Consider the following 18,702-nt stretch of genomic DNA (forward strand, 5'->3'; position numbering starts at 1 on the left):
ATTAAAAAAAAATTTAAAGACAAATATAAAACCCAAAGTTTTTCTACATAGATGTTATATCTAATAATTTGATTGAATTAGGATAACTTAAGGTATGTGACAAAAAAAATCTGTGATCAAGACATAAAAATATTGGCTGCAAGGTGTCAATCCCAATGCAGTTTGGAAGAAGCCTCTTGGAAAGTAACAAAGTTTTCATCTCAGTTTGGTCTTCTATTATGTTGGCATTAAACCAAATGTTGCTAACCGGTAAGCAGACCTGTTAATTGGTTATTCGGACTGGTTCGAAGTTCTACTCGAAAAATGGGAGAGTTTGAAAAAAATATAGACCTACAAATAGGTTTCAGCAAAAAAATAAAGTTTAATTAGAAAATGGGTCGAGCCTCAAATAAGATTTTTTGGCCCGGACCCAGCCCAAATTTGCAAAAAGAAAAAAAGTCTGTTGTTTTCTTGTTGTTTTTTTATTGTTTTCTCACTGTTTTACTATCATTTACTATTGTGTTGCTACTATTTTGTTGTTATTGTTTGAATATTGAATAACTCTTATTTTATTGTTAATTTTACTATGTTTTAGAGACATTTGCTTGTTAAGTTCCACCTATATTAGTGCTATTTAAGTATAATTTAAAAAAAAATTATTTTCAATTTTTCGGGAAATATTTATTTTAATGTTTTTAGTGTTTTTGATGTATAATATATTTTTTTAAAATTATATAAAAAAATTTAATACGGTCAGGTCGAGCTCAGGTTTTAACATTTTTATTTAAGTTGGGCTTGAACAAAATTTTAAGCCCATTTTTTAGCCAAAGCTCGGGCCTATCAAACATGCCTAAAAGTTTATCAAGGCCCGACCCCACAATATGAAAGCATTTATGGGTCAAATCAAGTTAAGTTTAGAATTTAAATTAAGCGTTAAATTTGTTTTATAATTTTTTCAATAAAATTTTTGTGATTTTTAATATTTTTTAAAACATTTTAAATAATTTTATAGTTTCAAAATATATATTTTTAATTTTATAGTATGTTACGTTTTTCATTTCTATTAATTTTTATAATATACATTGCAATTTTATAGTTTTTTTTATGAATTTTAAACATTTAAAAAAGAATTTATAAGTTTTCTCCACATGGCATAATCTTAACATACCGCGTGGGCTTACTTAAAAATTGATTTTTCTAAAACTTAATTAATGTTTATATTCGATTAAAGAGTGAATTAGATATTATTTTTCATTGAGAATTCAATTAATTATTGATTATTTTACAAAGACTTTTTATTATATTAAACCTAGATTTTAATTGGGTGGGTAATTTTATTGTTCAGAGATTTCTTGATGGTTAAGTTTATTAATAGGTAAAAACATATACAATATTTCTTAGCTATTAAGAAACTTGTAGTGGGGAGTCCTTCTGTATCTTGGATTAATGGAATGTTTAGCAACTTTTTAAAAAACACATATAATTTAATTACAATTTTATATTATACAATCTTCAATCAAATTTTAAAATAATTAAATTTTATTATTTTATAATTAAAAATAAAAAAAAAGTCAAAGCAAACATTATAAAAAAATAGTATAATTTTCTTTATATAAAATTTATATTGCAAATAGATTTTAAAACGATTTTCTTTAAACTCGAAGAAAAGTGAATATTTTTGAAATTATGAGAGGTAAATATCTTTTATATTTATATTAATATTTAAATAATATGTAAATAAAATCAAGTAATTAAAATTATGAAAAATTAATTTAAATTAATATTAGATTCTTTTGTTTATTATCAAGTTTAAATCCATTTAAGTAACAGTTTTTTTAATGAAATTGATTTTGTTAATTATTTTTGGTACACGGTTTTTCTAAAACTCAATAATTTTATTAATAATAAAAATATTTACAGTATATTCAATAAAAATATTTTAATGTACATATACTACTTAATTATTTTCTCATGTTTTATTCCTAATATTTCTCTATTATCCCATATTTTACGTATATAATTTATTATAGATTAATACAGATGATGGTTCAAATTTAAATTCGATTACTTAAAAATTATACTATTATGTCAACTTTGGACTAATATAATTAACATAAAAAATTATCCTTTTGAAGGGAATATAAAAATTATTTTTAATAATTTAATTTTTGAAAAATGTAGTGTAGGGTATATTCTAATTTTTTTTTACTAAAATTATAACTTACAAGTATATCAACAATTATTATTTTTTAAAATAATTTTATTATAAGTTTTGATCACAATACTTAGAATTACCTATAGTCCCTCCCTAACTCATAAATGGGAAGATAATGCGCTTCAGCGTACTCAAACCTACATCCTCCTGCATTGCCATTGACAATAATACTCATGCTAATTGAACTAAAACTTAATCGACAACAATTACTATTAGGATAATTAGTTTAACAAACTAGCTCAACTCAAATTAATGCATTCCACATATGATTTCAAGACGTCATACTTGAATTTTAATGCTTAAGATTTTTTTTATATAAATTAATTAAGTAAAATATTGATTTGAAATTTTTGAATTTCAAAAAAAAATTCATAAAACTAATATGAAAGATAGGGAAAAAAAAGTGAATAAAGAGAAAGGAAAAGGCAAAGGCAAAGGAATGCTTAGTTAGGAAGAAATTAGCAACAGCCAGGAATTGCAATTGCTAAAGCGATAAAAAAAAACATCCCAATTGAACAGCTAGAAAGCAATGAGTTGATTGAACTTCCAAAGAAAAGCATTCCATTCCCTCCTTTTTGTTACTACACATTCTTTTTTCCACTTTTTAAAAGAATTACTATTATTTCTGATAAAAAATCATTATTAATCATAATATAAATTGTAATTCTTTTTTAATTATACCACGTCGAAAATTTTTATATAAAAATTATATTTAAAAGATATGTGAAAGTTAATGAGATTCTATTGAAATGATAAAAATTGAGATTTTAAAGTCTTATGTTTAAATTGCATCAAGTGAGGAATTCTTTTTCTAGATTTATTTTTGGGTTTAAATTGTTTTTTTTTTGACAAAACCACACTCATACTTGATTTGTATAGAGTGATAGTTAAAGCTCGTGTCAAACACGGGTCAAAACGGTATGACCATTATCTCCCACCTTTAATATTGTATAATATTACTTTTTAAAAAGATCATTTAACATTTTTTCTAGTTAAATTGTGTCTATTTAACTTAGCACCACTTTAGTCAAGGAGCTAATAATAATATAAATACTAAAAGTGTTGATGCAGTAAGACAATATTTTAGATTTAAATTTTAAAAATGACGTTGTTAGAAGTACAATCATAAATAGTTTTCATTGTTTTTTTTGGTGAATTACCAGGGTAAAACCCGAACAACAAATGCGACTAACGCAACTCAAACCATCACATAAGTTTCTCAAACTTTTCATTATTATAAATCATTATTATATCGGTTTCATTATTTAATTTTATATAGAAATAGTGTGAAAAGTTAATTAAACATTAACTTAATAGAATAATAATATTATTATTTATATAAAATAAATTATATTATTATTTAAAAATATTTTTAATATAAAATAAATAAAATCACACATTTAAACTTCTTTTAAACAAACTTTTATTTCATTATAAAATATACTGTTTAACATAATTTAATACAAATACTTTAAGAAAACTTGCATTTCATGCACAGTTTCGTTTGGCAAACCCAAACCTATTATTTGCCAAATCAAATTCAATATAATAATTTTGCTGCTGAAAGTTTCCTAATATTATCGCCGGACCGCTACGGGCACCTTCACCGACGCCTTTATCAGTAACAATCATCAAACAAACGACACTATCATCACCGACGATTGAGAAATAATTAGCCAAAGGCAACCCCATTTTGGCTCCTCCATTGAAATAAAAACTCATTTCAGGGACGTCCATTAATCTATGGCCTGAAACATTGAAACATGGAGCTAACCCTGAAATGTTTTCAACTTCACGAGCTCTGCTATAGTTTCCCATTTGTTTCTGAAACTCCTTAGATACCAACTCAAAAACAGGTCTCTCCATGAAAGTGAATGTTGACCCTGAATCGACAATGGTGCCTCCGTTACCGTCCGGTCCTGGGACAAAAGTACTGTTCGGAACTTTGACCTGCTTGTTGCCGACAAGGATTTTACGTATGGTTACGTAGTAGAACTCATGGAAAGCTGGGTTGGGGTTCTTGTAAAACGGTGTGTAGCCAAGACCTGGGATCTTGGTATGATTTGAACCCGACCCGGTTTCTAACAACATGTTGCTGCTGACTTTGGTGTCATCGAACCGGCGGGAAACGAGGCAGTAAGAGAATTTGTTGAGGTGTAATTGGGATGGTAAAGATTCAGGGCTCCGACCAAACCCGACTATTCCAGCGGGTTGCCGGTTGGAAACAATGGAGCACCCGACAAGGAAATCTTGGAAAGTTTTGTGAGGAGGAAAGACAAGGTTTTCTAGTAATAAAAGTCCACCGGTGGAACCTAAACCGTATTGAATTAAGTAAGGAGGGCAAGTTTGGTTACAGTTTTTCGATGTTGGACCATCACAGTCTTGGCAACGAGACTCAACATTGGGACCAAACAGCCAATTGCACTTTGGGTTTCGACAACCTACGAGCTTACCGGAAGACGAAAGGTTTGGCGAAAAAGTAGGGATTTTTGATGGATCGACATTAGGGAAAGCACATTGGGAACAAAGGTAACGAGAGGTGCAAGGGAACCAAGAGAGACTGCTACCAGTGTCCATGATGAAAGAAAGGGTTTGCGGCGGAGTTCCGAAGCTGAGAGAGACAGTATAGCCGCCATAACCGTGAGGAAAAAGTGGAGTCTTGAGAAGAGAAGATGTAATGTTGGTTTTGGGGTTGTGGTGTTTGAGGTGATGGGCTCTGGCGACTGAAGAAGTGGCCAAGTTGTTGAGAATTTGGTAAGGGTCGGAGGAGGAAGAGTGGTGGTGGTGTGAAGGAGACAGGGAGACTTTGATGGTGCCGGAAGTCGCGGCGAATGGAAATGTGGCGGAGATGATAAGAAACGAGACGAAGGAGAAGAAAGGAAGAGAAGAATCCATTTTCTTTGCTTTTGATCGTGTTTGTTTACAGATAAAAGAAGACAATAGCAATGGTGGACACCTGGAAAGGAATCTTGTTCAATTTAGGGTTAAGTATAAATGCTAAATCCATCTGTTAACAAATGTAGTAATCTAATAAAAAAATTCTAATTTACATTGATATCAACTGTTCAAGTAAATCATGTAAATTAAAAATTAATAAAATGATTTTATTTCAATTTTTTTCGCGCTATCTAGATACAAATTTTTCATTAACCTATATTAATATGAGAACTGTAAATTAAAGTTGTTCATGGATCAAACAGAACCATAGCTTATTTTAAAAAAATTTCAAGTTTAATGCCGTTTTCGTTTTACCATTATCATCAAAGTTTACTAAGATCCACAAGTTATCTTAAGAGCTATAGTTAATAAAAGTTGTAAGATGCATAACTAAATATTTTCAGTTATAATAAATATATAATAATTGGTTTATATTGCACAAATTAAATTTAATAATATTGTACCATTATCCCAACTTCTTTGACTTATAAAATGTTATTGATTTAAAATATTATTTGCATGAAAAATATGTACAATGTGTCAAAATATACATACAGTTAATTTTTAATGTGTGAAAATTATATATAATGCAGAAAACATGGACATGAGTTACATCACAAAGGTATATTAAATATGGGATGAGTTGAGACATTACATATACTAAAACTAACATGAGCATGGCACCAAATTCAAAATAAATAACTTGAATACAACAAAAATACATAATTAATTGATAAAGTTTAAAAATTTATACGGAATAATAGTTAAAACTTTTTTTAAATATGCATTTGATACGAGTTTAAATTATGCCAACTTCGTTCCTTATCTTAATATAGCATTAGAAATTTTAGTACAGTATTTGTAGCTTCACATAAATTGCTGAGAGAGAAGCCCATATTTTGAAGTACTGGAAAATGATGTCTCTTTATGGTGCTGAAGAAAAGCCCAAAATCTTGGCTTCCAAGCCTTCAAGTTTGGGATTATTGCCTCAGCTTGTGTTTTTGTTTGCTGGACTTCTACTGCCTTTCAATTTCCACCTCTATTTCATCAATGTTTTAATATAACAGTTAGCAATATATTTTCATTTCATTATTTTTAGTCATTCATACGGCTTATTTCAAGTAAAAAAATTTTTTTTTACTTATTTTGAAGAAATTTTATTTTCCACTAAAATTTTAGTGTTCACTCTAATTTCAAGTTTAAATTTATACAAATTTTTTTTATGTTATGTCAAGCTATTTTAATGCTTATGTAATGTTTTAACTTTTTCTTATTTAAGTTTTATTTTCTACTATAGGTGTTTATGGGTAAAGCTGAGTCTAAATATAATATTAACATACTTTATGCTTGTTCCGACCCGAAATCTGGGCTTAAAATATTGTTCAAACCGCCTATATTTGCAAAAGGCTAACCCAAGCTTATTTTAAGTTCGTCCATATTATTTTAAATTTTCTTAAAAATATTTATTTTATTTTAATTTAATATTTAATAATTTTTTACATTTTCAATTTATTGAAATTTTTTATAGTCATCTTAATATTGTTTTAATGTTTACATTAGAGTAGTATTATATATTTATTATAGGTTTATTTTCTTAATGTGTTCTAAATTATATAATATAAAACATTATAAACTTAAAACAGACCGGCCTGGGCTTGGCCTTGAATGTTAAAGCTCGAGTCCAACCCATATTTTAAACGAACCTAATTTTTTTACCCAAATCCATTTTTCAGGCCTAATATTTTTGCCCAAACACTCTCAAATTTCGGGCGAGCCTTCGGGCCTGAGCGGGTAGCTTAACCCATGGACAGGTCTAGTTGATGCACAAAATTATCCAATAAATAAGTAAGATTTGGATTTTGAATATGAATACCCAAATTTGTTATCTTATTAAATAACGTAGATTCGGATAATAAATACCCTATTTCTAAGTTATGTTGAGTTTGATAATCACCCACTAGGCCTCAATTTCTTTGATTCGAGATTGCTAGATCTAGCATTGCCTGAATTCAATTTCAACATTAATTTATGAATTTGTCAACTGAAGTTTGCAGGTCACGAAGATTTGGAATATCAAAGAGGAGCAATATCAAATCCTGAAAAAAATGTCCAGAATCGTGTTTTACAATAAATTATTTGGTGGGAATCTAAGTAGAAAACTTTAAAGTCAATGTCAACTTAATCATATATTTGATTAAGAAAATACTAAATAGCATAATATTTGTGGATTTTTCATGAATTTTAATCAAGCTGGTTGTTCAGCCTTACTTGATGTGTTGTTGACATTATTTTCAATAAGATTATAAATTTAGATCCTTCACTGTAGGAGATATGTAAAATTTTCTATTGGGTTTTTCTTTAGAAATTTTATTTGGCATTCAAAGATCCCTTTTAGATGAATGGACCAATCACCATTTTATTCTTTCAACATCATCACAAGAAACTAAATACAAATTGAAAAACGTTAATTAATCATACATGTTTAAATTGGGAGCATTCCATCGACTCAACATATTTCGAGTTAGTCAAGTTGACGGATACTATTTTAGTAATCAAACTTAATTTAAATTTTTTTTGAATCGAGTCAAAAAGTTTCGAGTTAAGTCGAGTCAACTTAACGGATTCTATTCTTTATACTCAATGTTGCATTTATATGGATCGATTATTTAACCAATAGACAAAATACAAGATTATTTAACTACATAAACAATATAATGATTTTACTTTTAACTTAGTGTGTAAACATTTATTAAAACAACGTAGTTTTATCCTTTTTTATTCGGATTTTGGGATTATCCGAATAGTATAATTCATATTCGTGCTAAATCAAAAAAAAAAAATTTTATTAGCGTTGATCCGAATAACTCGAACTATTTAATTCAAAATTTAATTTTTTTTCCAATTTTACTCAATTTCTTATTTACACAAATATCAGGATAAAAAATTATGCTTACTATGTGATTCCATTAATCGAGATAAGCATAGCATAAGAATTAAGATTATTTTTGCTTGAAGAATAAGGCTAAGCGCATGCTTTAAATCTATCTATATCTATATCTATATCTATATCTATCTATCTATATATATATAACATTATTCTTTATACTTTTATATAATTTTGAGAATTAAAAAAATCTAATTCTTTGGGTTTATTTTTTCTTTAAAGGATTGAGGATTCTTCTTAACTTGAAATTATCTAGATTTTATCACAAACTAAGGGTCAAATTGAAAAAAAAAATATGATAATATTAATTTTTATTTACAAGTTACTTAGGGTCTAATAGGAAAACCTATCGTTTATTTATTTATTTTCTTATTTTCCAACTCTACAAATAAAATTAAAAACCTACTATGTATAGATAATTAAAAGCAAGGTCAGGTTTTGTTAGGTCTAAGGATTGTATCAACATCTTACATAATTGTCCAAGCTCAGTCAAGCCTAAAATATAGTTCTAAGTTTTTTTGAAATCCATCTATATTGGTAAATGATTAACCCAAATTCGTTTAGGTCTCTTATATTGTTTTAGTTTTGGTTAAGCTCTACTATTAGTCCTGGTACTATGCGAAAGTTGTGGGTTTAGTCTCTATACTTTTATTTGATTAATTTTAGTCATTATACATTTCGAATTGATCAAATTTAGTCATTGTACTTTTTAAAATTTGAAATTTTGAGTGCTGACCTAAACAGTAACAGTTAAATTTGTTTAGTTGAATTTAATTCTTAGTCTTGTACTTTGCATTTCGTTGTAGATTTGATTCATATTTTCCAATTGAATCATTCTAAGTCCCTATGTTTTTTGGATTTTGAAATTCTAGTCATGATGCAAATGATAGTTGCTAATCCATTAACTGGATTTTAGTGAGTAATACATAGAAATAATAAATTAACATGTCATTACAATATGATAATATATTTGATACATCAAAATTTAAAAACAACAGAACAAAATTTAATGAACTTAACAATTACTGTTTGGTGATTGAAATTTTAAAATTGGGAAAGTACATTGACTAAAAATGACCAAATAAAAATACAAAGATTAAATCCACAACTTTTGCAAAAGTCCAAGGACTAATAGTAGAATTTAACCTTTAATTTTTTATAAAACATAACACATTTTATCTAATATTTTACTAATTTTGTATAATTTTCTTTTTATTAAAATTACAAAATAACCAACTTAAATATTTTTTAATATATATTATATTATTATTATATATTTAATGTTCATATGATACTATTTACATAATATATATATATATATAAAACATATTCTAACCTTAAATAACAAGTAGGCCTAGGCTTATGTCTATATTAGTGCCTAGGGTCGACCTATATTTTAAACAGATTCTATTTCTCTATTTTTTTTGCTTAAATTTATTTTTCATCTTAATATTTTTATTCAAACTCTCTCAAAATGACAATCTTTTAAACTTGGACAACTAGCCTTTGAACAGGACAATGACACATAGTAGTTTTTTAATCCCATTTTATGGAGTTTAAAAAAGATTTTAAAATTTTAAAAGAAATAAAATTAGGTGAAAAAAAGTAATCCACGTAAGCATCCATATATGAAAATGATTTCTAATCAGCATTTTATTAAGTACACGGAGGAGTGATAAAAAATTAGGATTTTAATAAAAAAAAAGTTTTCATTTATGTTATTAGGCTGTTAAAATTATTGTTATATGATTTTTTCTGTTCGTAATATTTGCATCAATCAAAAACTTTCATTTCCCTTTTTTTATTATAGTTCAGTGTTTGAATATGTGAATTTGTGAACCAAAATTTAAATAATTTTTTTTAAAATTTTAACATTGACTATTAAATTAATTTGAATTTAGAGTATGTTTCTTCTTATTGATAGATATTAATCTTGGCTTATTAATTATCAAGTCTTAGTCTTCACTTAAAACACTAACAAAAAAAAACAGTTTTGCTTTATCCATTTAAATTTACATAAAAAAGTTTAAGAGATCACATTTTGATTTGCCAAATATGGTAGCAATCAACAAAAGCTGCCCGGTTCTTATCTGTTATCTTCTGCATCAGCTAGCGTCGGTTATTAGTTTCCGGCGGTTTGTCCCACACGTGTCTCATCTCTCTCACTCTCAGACCGAACACACTACATGTCTTGTCGCTGTCACTGAATCTGGTTGGGGCCAAGCAAGGGAGTTGGCTGGCGCATTCGCCTTTATGGGACGCCGTTAAAATCTTCACTGTGGTCGGGAAATCGATATTACCGGTGGAAACTAAATCCACGTCCTTACTTGACAAAATCACACACCATTTGTCGGAAAAAATAGTTACATAAATGAAATAATTCATACACTTTCTTTATTACGAAACAGAAGATTTTAAGTTGCCGATTACCGACTGTTCTGATTTTTTGTTTGATTATAATTACACGTGCGGATTATAGACCGGAACTTTGGATCATACAGCTTTATCATGTTGAGTGTGAAGGCAGCAATTTCTTTTTTCATGGATCGACTCATCACCGATTCATTCTTTGATTGTTATTTCAAATCATGTATGGATAGATATGAAAATAAATTTGATTATATAAATAAAATTTTAATTGTAATTCAAATATGTATATATAAAATTTTAATTTTGATTCAATTATATATATTTAAATAAATAAATAAAATATTTATATTAGTCATGTAGAATGGGCTACCTATTTATCATATATTATATTTTTAAATATTGGTCCAGATTTGAAATTAGTCCCTAACTTTAAACTGTTTGAATTGAGTATTTAATGTATCATTATTATATTATTTATATTTTTTTTATTAATTCCATTACTATATTGAGTGTTAAATACTGATTTAAATTCAGTGCAAAGCATATTTAAAATATCTGGGTTAAATTGTAAATGTATGTATCTATCACATGAACTATTTGAATCTCATGTGTTAAAAGAAAAACAGTTCTTTGTTTTTTTTTAACATGTTAAATTCAAGTTATCCATATTGTAACTACAAGCGTTTTTATAATTTGATTTGCATATTTTGAAATTGCTCCACTTAATATTTGAATCAATATTTAACATCTAAACCGATAGTTATGTTGATGGAAGGATTTGATGTTAGAACCGTATAAGTTTGATATAAAATTAAATAAATCAGGATTTGTCATGTTAGATCATCAAGAATAAAAACTAAATAGAGAAGCATACCTAAATCTATTGATATCTTGAAAATTTCAAGTCTTACGGTTTTGATCTTTCAAATTAACACACAAATATTTTAAAGAATGTGGCTCTCTCTCTCTCTCTCTCTCGTGAAGATGAGATGTGAGAAAAATTATGTGTGTGTAATTTAGAGATCATAGCCTTAATATATAACTTTTATACATTAGCATTAATTTCTAATCAACCCATTATATATAACTCAGAAATTAGTCACTAAAATATCTACATATAAGTTACGAAGGTTGATTACCAAACTAGTATCTCGCATACACACAACAATTTAGAATATACCATTTTAAATTTATATACTAAAATCATTATTTAAGACTGAATCCGAGATTAATATAACTTCTTTATCATTTGAGATGTAATTCAAATCCTTTATATGTATATACACCTCAAATATTCAAATAAAATGTTTTGCTCAAACAAAATATGGCCAAAATTCTTGTGGGCAACATTAGTATTATTTAAACATTCAATGAAATATGCTCTTCCCCTTTGACCAAACCGATTTTTAGGGGGATAAATTTGTAATTGGGGCTCATCCATGGCATGGATAACACTTTTCCTGTGCACCTAATTAGATGAAAACACTTGAATAACAAGTTGATTAATACTTAATTACAGTTGTCCAATTAATTTGGAATGTTGATTAAATATATATTAAGGAATTTCTACTAGAAAGCCCCTCAGGCATCACCTGCAACAGCAGGCGCACCCAAAATTTTGGGGTTTACATGTGACCTGCATGCTTCTTTTTCTAATTATAAAGAGAGACAAATCCATTATTTTGGAAAAAGAAAAAGAATTAAAATAATTAAGCAACTTATTTATTTAAAAGCAATATAATATTTTAATTAAGTAGATATGATAGCTGAGGGTGTTGTTATTTTATTTGTTATGAGCTCTGAATCTTTAACGCGTTATTCATCGTGTCATATACGTATTTATTAGTAATTTTTTAACCCCAAGAGTTTATCCCAAAATTAAATTATTAAATAAAAAAATTAAAATAGAATTTTCTTAAATTAAATTTTTTAATTTTTTATAGATAAAAATATATTTTTACTATTAAACTAGTTAATTATGATTTTAAAACCTTTAAGAGATTGCTTGCCTCCTTGGTGCTGTCTTTATTTTAATTTTGTTGAGGAGAGGTTAGACCTGTTCTAGGAAAGATACGTGAAATGTCGTTTGTTAAGAGTTAACGGACCCCTCAATAGCAATCGGTACTATACTCAAGATTATCTTTTGACTTAGTGAAGAGCCTCGAAAATACCCATATTATTTATAATGGCATGAATTCAAACCCCACCAAAAACAAATGTTCACATATTTTTGGTGAGTGAGACATTCTCACTCTATGAACCCCTCAAGGTTTTTTGCAGAGTCAAGATACAAAACCCAACGATAAAACCGAACATAAATACTTCATTTACACTACCAATCACTATTAAGGGATCCACCAACTCTCAATACTTTGTAGACTTCTCGAACAACCCGTAGCCAACCCTTAATTTCTCAATAATTTTAAATGAAATTTTTAGAAACTTCAATTAGACATAAATGATAATTTATTACACGTCACATTTTCACTCTATAAAAACAGTTTCCATGTTAGATTAATTAACCAAAGCCAAGTCCAGACCAATGACAATGATTAAAATATTAGAAAAGGCATGCCATGAATCCACGTGGAAGAAAACTAGTGGCTAACAATGTGAAACTGGGATATAATGCAAAACACATTATCTGATTCATTATTATTAATTTTTCCTATTAAAGTTCCCACCTTCTGTTTTTGTTTTGGTTACATTAAATTAATCAAATAATAATAGTCGATGTCGCCATATAGATAAATAAATAAAAACAATATTTTTCCACTTCCCAATATTAATAAGAAATAGATGAAGCTTGAATGTTTTTTGGCCTTTGCGCTGTGTATATAAACAACTTGAAAGGGCTAGAAAAACTACTCACCTTGTTCTCATTTCTCAACTTTCTTCAACATCATTATTGTTGGCCACAAAAGTGAGAGAGAGAGAAAAAACACAAAGAGCAAGGGAAATGGAAGAGACAAAGTCTAGGTTTAAAAGGATTTGTGTGTTTTGCGGGAGCAGTTCTGGGAAGAAAGCTAGTTACCAAGAAGCTGCTGTGGAGTTGGGCAAAGAACTGGTAAATCCATTCAAACAATCAAATCCCCTTTTTTTTTTTCCTTTCATTTCTAGTTTTGCGGAAAATTAAATCGATTTCACTGCATACCCTTTTATGCATTTATCGCGATTATGGATGTTATCACAGTCAGTACAGTCTTTCAACATTGAGTCTTTCTTTTGAATTGTTTTCAATTTGTATTGAAACTTGAAACAATGAAGCCATGGACGTCGGGTTATGATTGTAGAAGGGAATTAGCTGTATAATGGTAGGAGAGAAGGGTTAGGGTTTATGTTAGGCATGTGTGTCTCTCTATGTGTGTGTGTGTGTGTGTGTGTGAGAGAGAGAGAGAGAGAGAGAGAGAGACTTTGCTAGCTGTAACCTGCCTGTCAGTTGAGCAGCTTTCTTGCATGATCTTTTGTTTCATTTGGTTTGTTTGTTTGTTTTCTTTCTTAAGAGCCCTTTGAAAATTAAAAAAAAAAAGTACACTAATATAAACAAATAATAATAATCATCATCATAATCAATAATCACCTGCTATTCCCAAGGGAAACAAACGTGCTCCCCTTGATCTCATGTCCCTTTTCAGCGTGTTCTTCCCTTTGGCATTTCTATTTTGTAGGGGTTTTTTTTAAAATCATTCTCTTCCCACTCAACCTTACACAATTTGTTTATGTTCATTGTGGCACGTGCATGTTAATGGGGTTTGGTTTTCAATGCATTGTATGTAATAAAAAAATGGTGTCTTGTTTCTTGAAGGTGGAGAGAAGGATTGATTTGGTCTATGGAGGAGGAAGCGTGGGGTTAATGGGTCTTATTTCTCAGGCAGTTCATGATGGTGGGCGCCATGTTCTAGGGTTTGTTCTTTCTCTTTCTCTCTTTTTTTTTCCCCTTCAACCATGCAAATTCTTTTTTTTTCCAATTGTCTGTGGCAGTGAGTTTATCAACAAAGGCAGACATCATGGGATCAACTGCTTGTCTAAACAAAATAATTGATTTGTCCCCTTTGTTTTGTTGTTTTAAAAAAAAAATTCACGTGCAAAATGATTTCTTCTATGTTTTAAGTGGTCAAATTGGATTTCTCCATAAAGCAACATATTGTAAAGTTTTCTTTTTCAAAAAAGCTAGCTTTGGTCGATTGAGAAAGGTGAATCACTTTTTTGGTCCTTGCTTTACAATGATTCTAATTTATGTTTCGGACATACATTGCAGTGTCATTCCAAGGACCTTGATGCCTAGAGAGGTAAAATTATTTAGACCCTTGAAATGGATAATGCGTAGCCGTCAATTTATCTGGCCTATTAATAATGATACAAAGTTTAATGCCTCACAGATTACCGGCGTGACCGTCGGAGAAGTGAGAGCTGTATCGGATATGCATCAAAGGAAAGCCGAAATGGCACGACAGGCCGATGCCTTCATCGCACTCCCCGGTACAAGTCCTATTCGATCGATCTATTCGCACACCCCAACTCTCTTATTCTAATATTATGTTCTTACATGTAATATGTTGATGTTTATATATATATATATATCAGGTGGCTATGGCACCCTTGAGGAACTGTTGGAAGTTATAACTTGGGCTCAACTTGGAATCCATCATAAGCCTGTAAGAAAATTTGTTAATGTCAATCATTGAGTTTAATAGTTATAACTTGGTCTTGAAAATGATTTGTTCGATTAATAATGGTGGTAAAATATCAAATCAAGGCAAGTGGTTTCTTATTACAGAGAAAACATGTCGCCTTCCCCTTTGACAACTTTCACGAGACATCATGTTTCCGTGTTGTGGAATTCAGTTTGTTTGTTTTCTTTTGTTTTTAATTTTGGGATTAAGGTATGTTTTTTATGGTATGTGTTTGACTTGTCGTGTCTTTTGAGTACATTAATGTTATTTTAAGGCTTCATATAGATACTTCGAAAGCAAAGTTGACACGGTTTTGATAAATTAGTAACTTAATGATGGGTTAGGAAGAAAAAACTAAGAGAATCAAAGCATGTGGTGTTTACAATAATGGAATTCACATGGAATCATAGCATATGGTTCAATAAAATAATGAAGCTCGTGTTTCATGGTTTGGGAGAAATGATTTGCAGCATCTCCATTTGAGTGGGAGAAAAATTAAATATAAATGTTGGTGAATTGAAGGATCGAAAGCTCTCGTATATTCATATTATATTCGTATTTATATTTACATATTATTTTGACAGGTGGGGCTGTTGAATGTAGATGGATTTTATAATTCATTGCTGTGTTTCATCGACAAGGCGGTCGATGAAGGTTTTATTTCACCTCTTGCACGACGAATTATCGTGTCTGCCCCAACTGCGAAACAATTAGTTAGACAATTAGAGGTAATTAATTAAAATTCCTTTTATATATATGTGTGTAATTCACATGTTTGAAGGTTCACTAATGTCTCCTGTTAATTGCCCATACTTCAAGCAATGATGTTTCTTTTCTTCACCACATTGACTATTTTTTATTTTTGGTTGACAGGAATATGTTCCTCAGCAAGATAAAATAACATCGAAGTTAGTATGGGAAGAGGTAGATAGATTTAGTTACGTGTCGGAATCCGAAATTGCCATCTAATGTATTGTTTCGGTTCGATTAATATTATCTTAAATTTTGAAGAGTTTTACCTACTAAGTATGTATGTATATAGAGAGGTATATACGGTTGTTATACCGTATAATCATGTAAGGAGATCGTACATGGAGTTTCTCTTTTGGGTGAAATTTTGGAACATGGGCAAGACTCGGCGGTGTCGCACAAAGAAAAAAATTGTTATATATAATATAATACATGTTGGTAGAGAATAGATGCAATGTTCCTTTCCCTTTACCCCTTTGTTAAACTGTGAAGAAATCATAATCCAAAAACTTCTTATTATTTTGTTTCTAGCAATTGATTGTTTAAGCTTTCTCTTGGAAATGGATACAAACCCTAGACCCCAAAATAAAATGAGTAACGAAATGATGGAAATTGGTTAAGTTGGGCCATAAATATATAATAGATTATTTGGTATATATTTACCATGAAAATCTGCACACTAACACTGAACAAATTTTATGTATAAACTTTACATAAAACAATGATGAAGTTTAAGCTGAAATGACAAAATTAAGGATTTAGACAATTTAATCTCTTAAATTTAAATCAAAATTTTTTTCAAAAGAAAAAAAAGGTGAAAGTCATTAATAAAAAAGAAATAAGACAAAATGCCATAGAGAAAGGGATACAATCTAAACCTGAGTCAGCCAGCTCATCCTGTACATCTTGTCTTAAACCCCTTTCTACATTGGTAGAAGAGTAAGGCAAATAAATAAGAATCAATAACATTAACTTGTTGATGGGTTGCATACATTAAGGCTATTCGAGTAAGTTGATGAGTGACCTTATTAGTATTTTGATAAATCTAATTTAGAAAGATATATTCTGAAATTGAGATTTCAAAAATCAACAACCATTAATTAAAATTCCAAAATTTGACAAATCCAACAACCAAGATTGAGGAGCATTAAAGTATAAAAAGGCAAAAATGCCCTCTAATAATATTTATTAATTTTTTAGCATGAACTTGTTCTACAAAGCCAATGAAATCATGACACCATGTAACACCTTTCACTGACTCGATCGCCGGGTCTGAGTTATAGAATACTACATTCGTTATCGGAACAACTACAATCAATTATACAGTAACATAATCATTCAAACATACAATTATCTATTAAACACATTTATATTATGATACACAATCAAATCTGAGTCTTAATCGAGATTACGAAAGCTCTTTTGTTGACCCAAGCATGAAATAGAACCAAATTGTAAAATTTCAAAATCTTAGGACTGACGTCACCTTTTCCACATTGTGACGTCACCAAACAGTTTGTCATATTGTGACCTTAGGCCACTCGATGTCGCGACGTGAATCACAATCGGCTGACATTGCAATGAGTAAGATTGCTCGTCAAGACATGGACTCAGTTTTTGGTAAATTTTGAGCCGTTTGGTACCTATTTCAATGTTACCTCACATTTCACCAAATTTTACATAAATGGTTAACCTTACTTGCATCAAAACACTTTCAATACATACCAAAACATGTACAAACAATCACATTCATATTAATAACAACTTATAACCTCCAATCAACCATTAGGCATATCATTCCTTATCTAAGTATACATGTCAAACCATTAATAAAATACTAACTTGATCAATTCACAACCAAAAATGCCATTTCAAATGCCTCATATTCATACCAAACCAAGCTATTTCATTCAAGCATTAACATTACAAAAATCAACATCCAAACCACATAAATCAAGCTTAACACCAAATTTGACTTATAAAGACTCATATCTATAAGACAACTTATATACATGCCACAATTTAGGATTCAAATGTTCAAACATCTATTGATTCAATGGTAGGATAGTGTAAGCTTCGATATCAATCCTGCTTGACTTGTTCCGCAAGGTGATCTTCAGGAAAAAAAGAAAACAAACGGGGTAAGCATATACAATACTTAGTAAGTTCATAGGCATTAAACAAAAGCTTACCTTAGCTTACAACTAAACACAACAAGCTATTTAGCTTCGCAAACTTTGCCTATGCCTAAACATGGCAAATCACATAACAACAAGGTGAGTTTTAGCATATAGCCATATCATAGTAATACAAACATATAACATTTCAATTCACTTATAATTAAACTTTCAATATCATTTCATTGCAATTTATCACTTTTTTATTAACCATTTAGCCCGATGAACTCTAGTGAACAAATTCAGGTACATGAGTAATTACACCATACTAGATTGCTTGTCCAAGCATTAACTAAACCACACTAAATTACTCATCTAAGCATTAATTACACCACACCAAGGCACCAGAGTGCAAAGCCCGTATGCAATCATACATATAATCGTATAACAATAAGTCCTTCCACCACATCAGCGTCTTCGTAGAGACATATAAAACTCTATGATTCGCAACAAATGTTGGATCTCGATATAATCTGTAATAATCTTCGTACAATCACATATCTCGTACAAGCGTGTATATAACCCTATTGGCATGCCAATTGTATCCTATCTTTTACTACGTTCACTCGAGCTTCTTAAACACATAACCATTTCTTTAAATTTTAGTCCATATCTCACATTTTATACCAAATAGTAAACAATTCAAATTACAACCAA

At 29.4% G+C, this 18,702-nt stretch overlaps 2 protein-coding genes across 3 annotated transcripts; one reads left to right on the forward strand and one right to left on the reverse strand.

Moving 5' to 3' along the window:
• Positions 1-3,600: 3,600 nt before the first annotated feature.
• LOC107928146 (probable aspartyl protease At4g16563) lies at positions 3,601-5,186 on the reverse strand. The gene has a single exon (XM_016859333.2). The coding sequence runs from the start codon at positions 5,087-5,089 to the stop codon at positions 3,683-3,685; it is 1,407 nt and encodes a 468-aa protein (XP_016714822.1). The 5' UTR covers positions 5,090-5,186; the 3' UTR covers positions 3,601-3,682.
• An 8,083-nt stretch (positions 5,187-13,269) lies between these two features.
• LOC107928192 (cytokinin riboside 5'-monophosphate phosphoribohydrolase LOG7) lies at positions 13,270-16,387 on the forward strand. 2 transcript variants are annotated; one of them, XM_016859371.2, is made up of 7 exons: positions 13,270-13,512; positions 14,251-14,348; positions 14,704-14,734; positions 14,825-14,924; positions 15,030-15,100; positions 15,703-15,846; positions 15,992-16,387. In XM_016859371.2, exons 1-7 carry the CDS (start codon positions 13,405-13,407, stop codon positions 16,085-16,087), a joined length of 648 nt encoding a protein of 215 aa, XP_016714860.1. In that variant the 5' UTR covers positions 13,270-13,404; the 3' UTR covers positions 16,088-16,387. The 2 variants fall into 2 exon arrangements, with proteins under 2 accessions (XP_016714860.1, XP_040943555.1); XM_041087621.1 differs by lacking the exon at positions 13,270-13,512 and adding an exon at positions 13,563-14,109.
• The last annotated feature ends 2,315 nt before the right edge of the window (positions 16,388-18,702 follow it).

Source organism: Gossypium hirsutum, chromosome D01, assembly GCF_007990345.1.
Source record: "Gossypium hirsutum isolate 1008001.06 chromosome D01, Gossypium_hirsutum_v2.1, whole genome shotgun sequence".
NCBI lineage: Eukaryota > Viridiplantae > Streptophyta > Magnoliopsida > Malvales > Malvaceae > Gossypium > Gossypium hirsutum.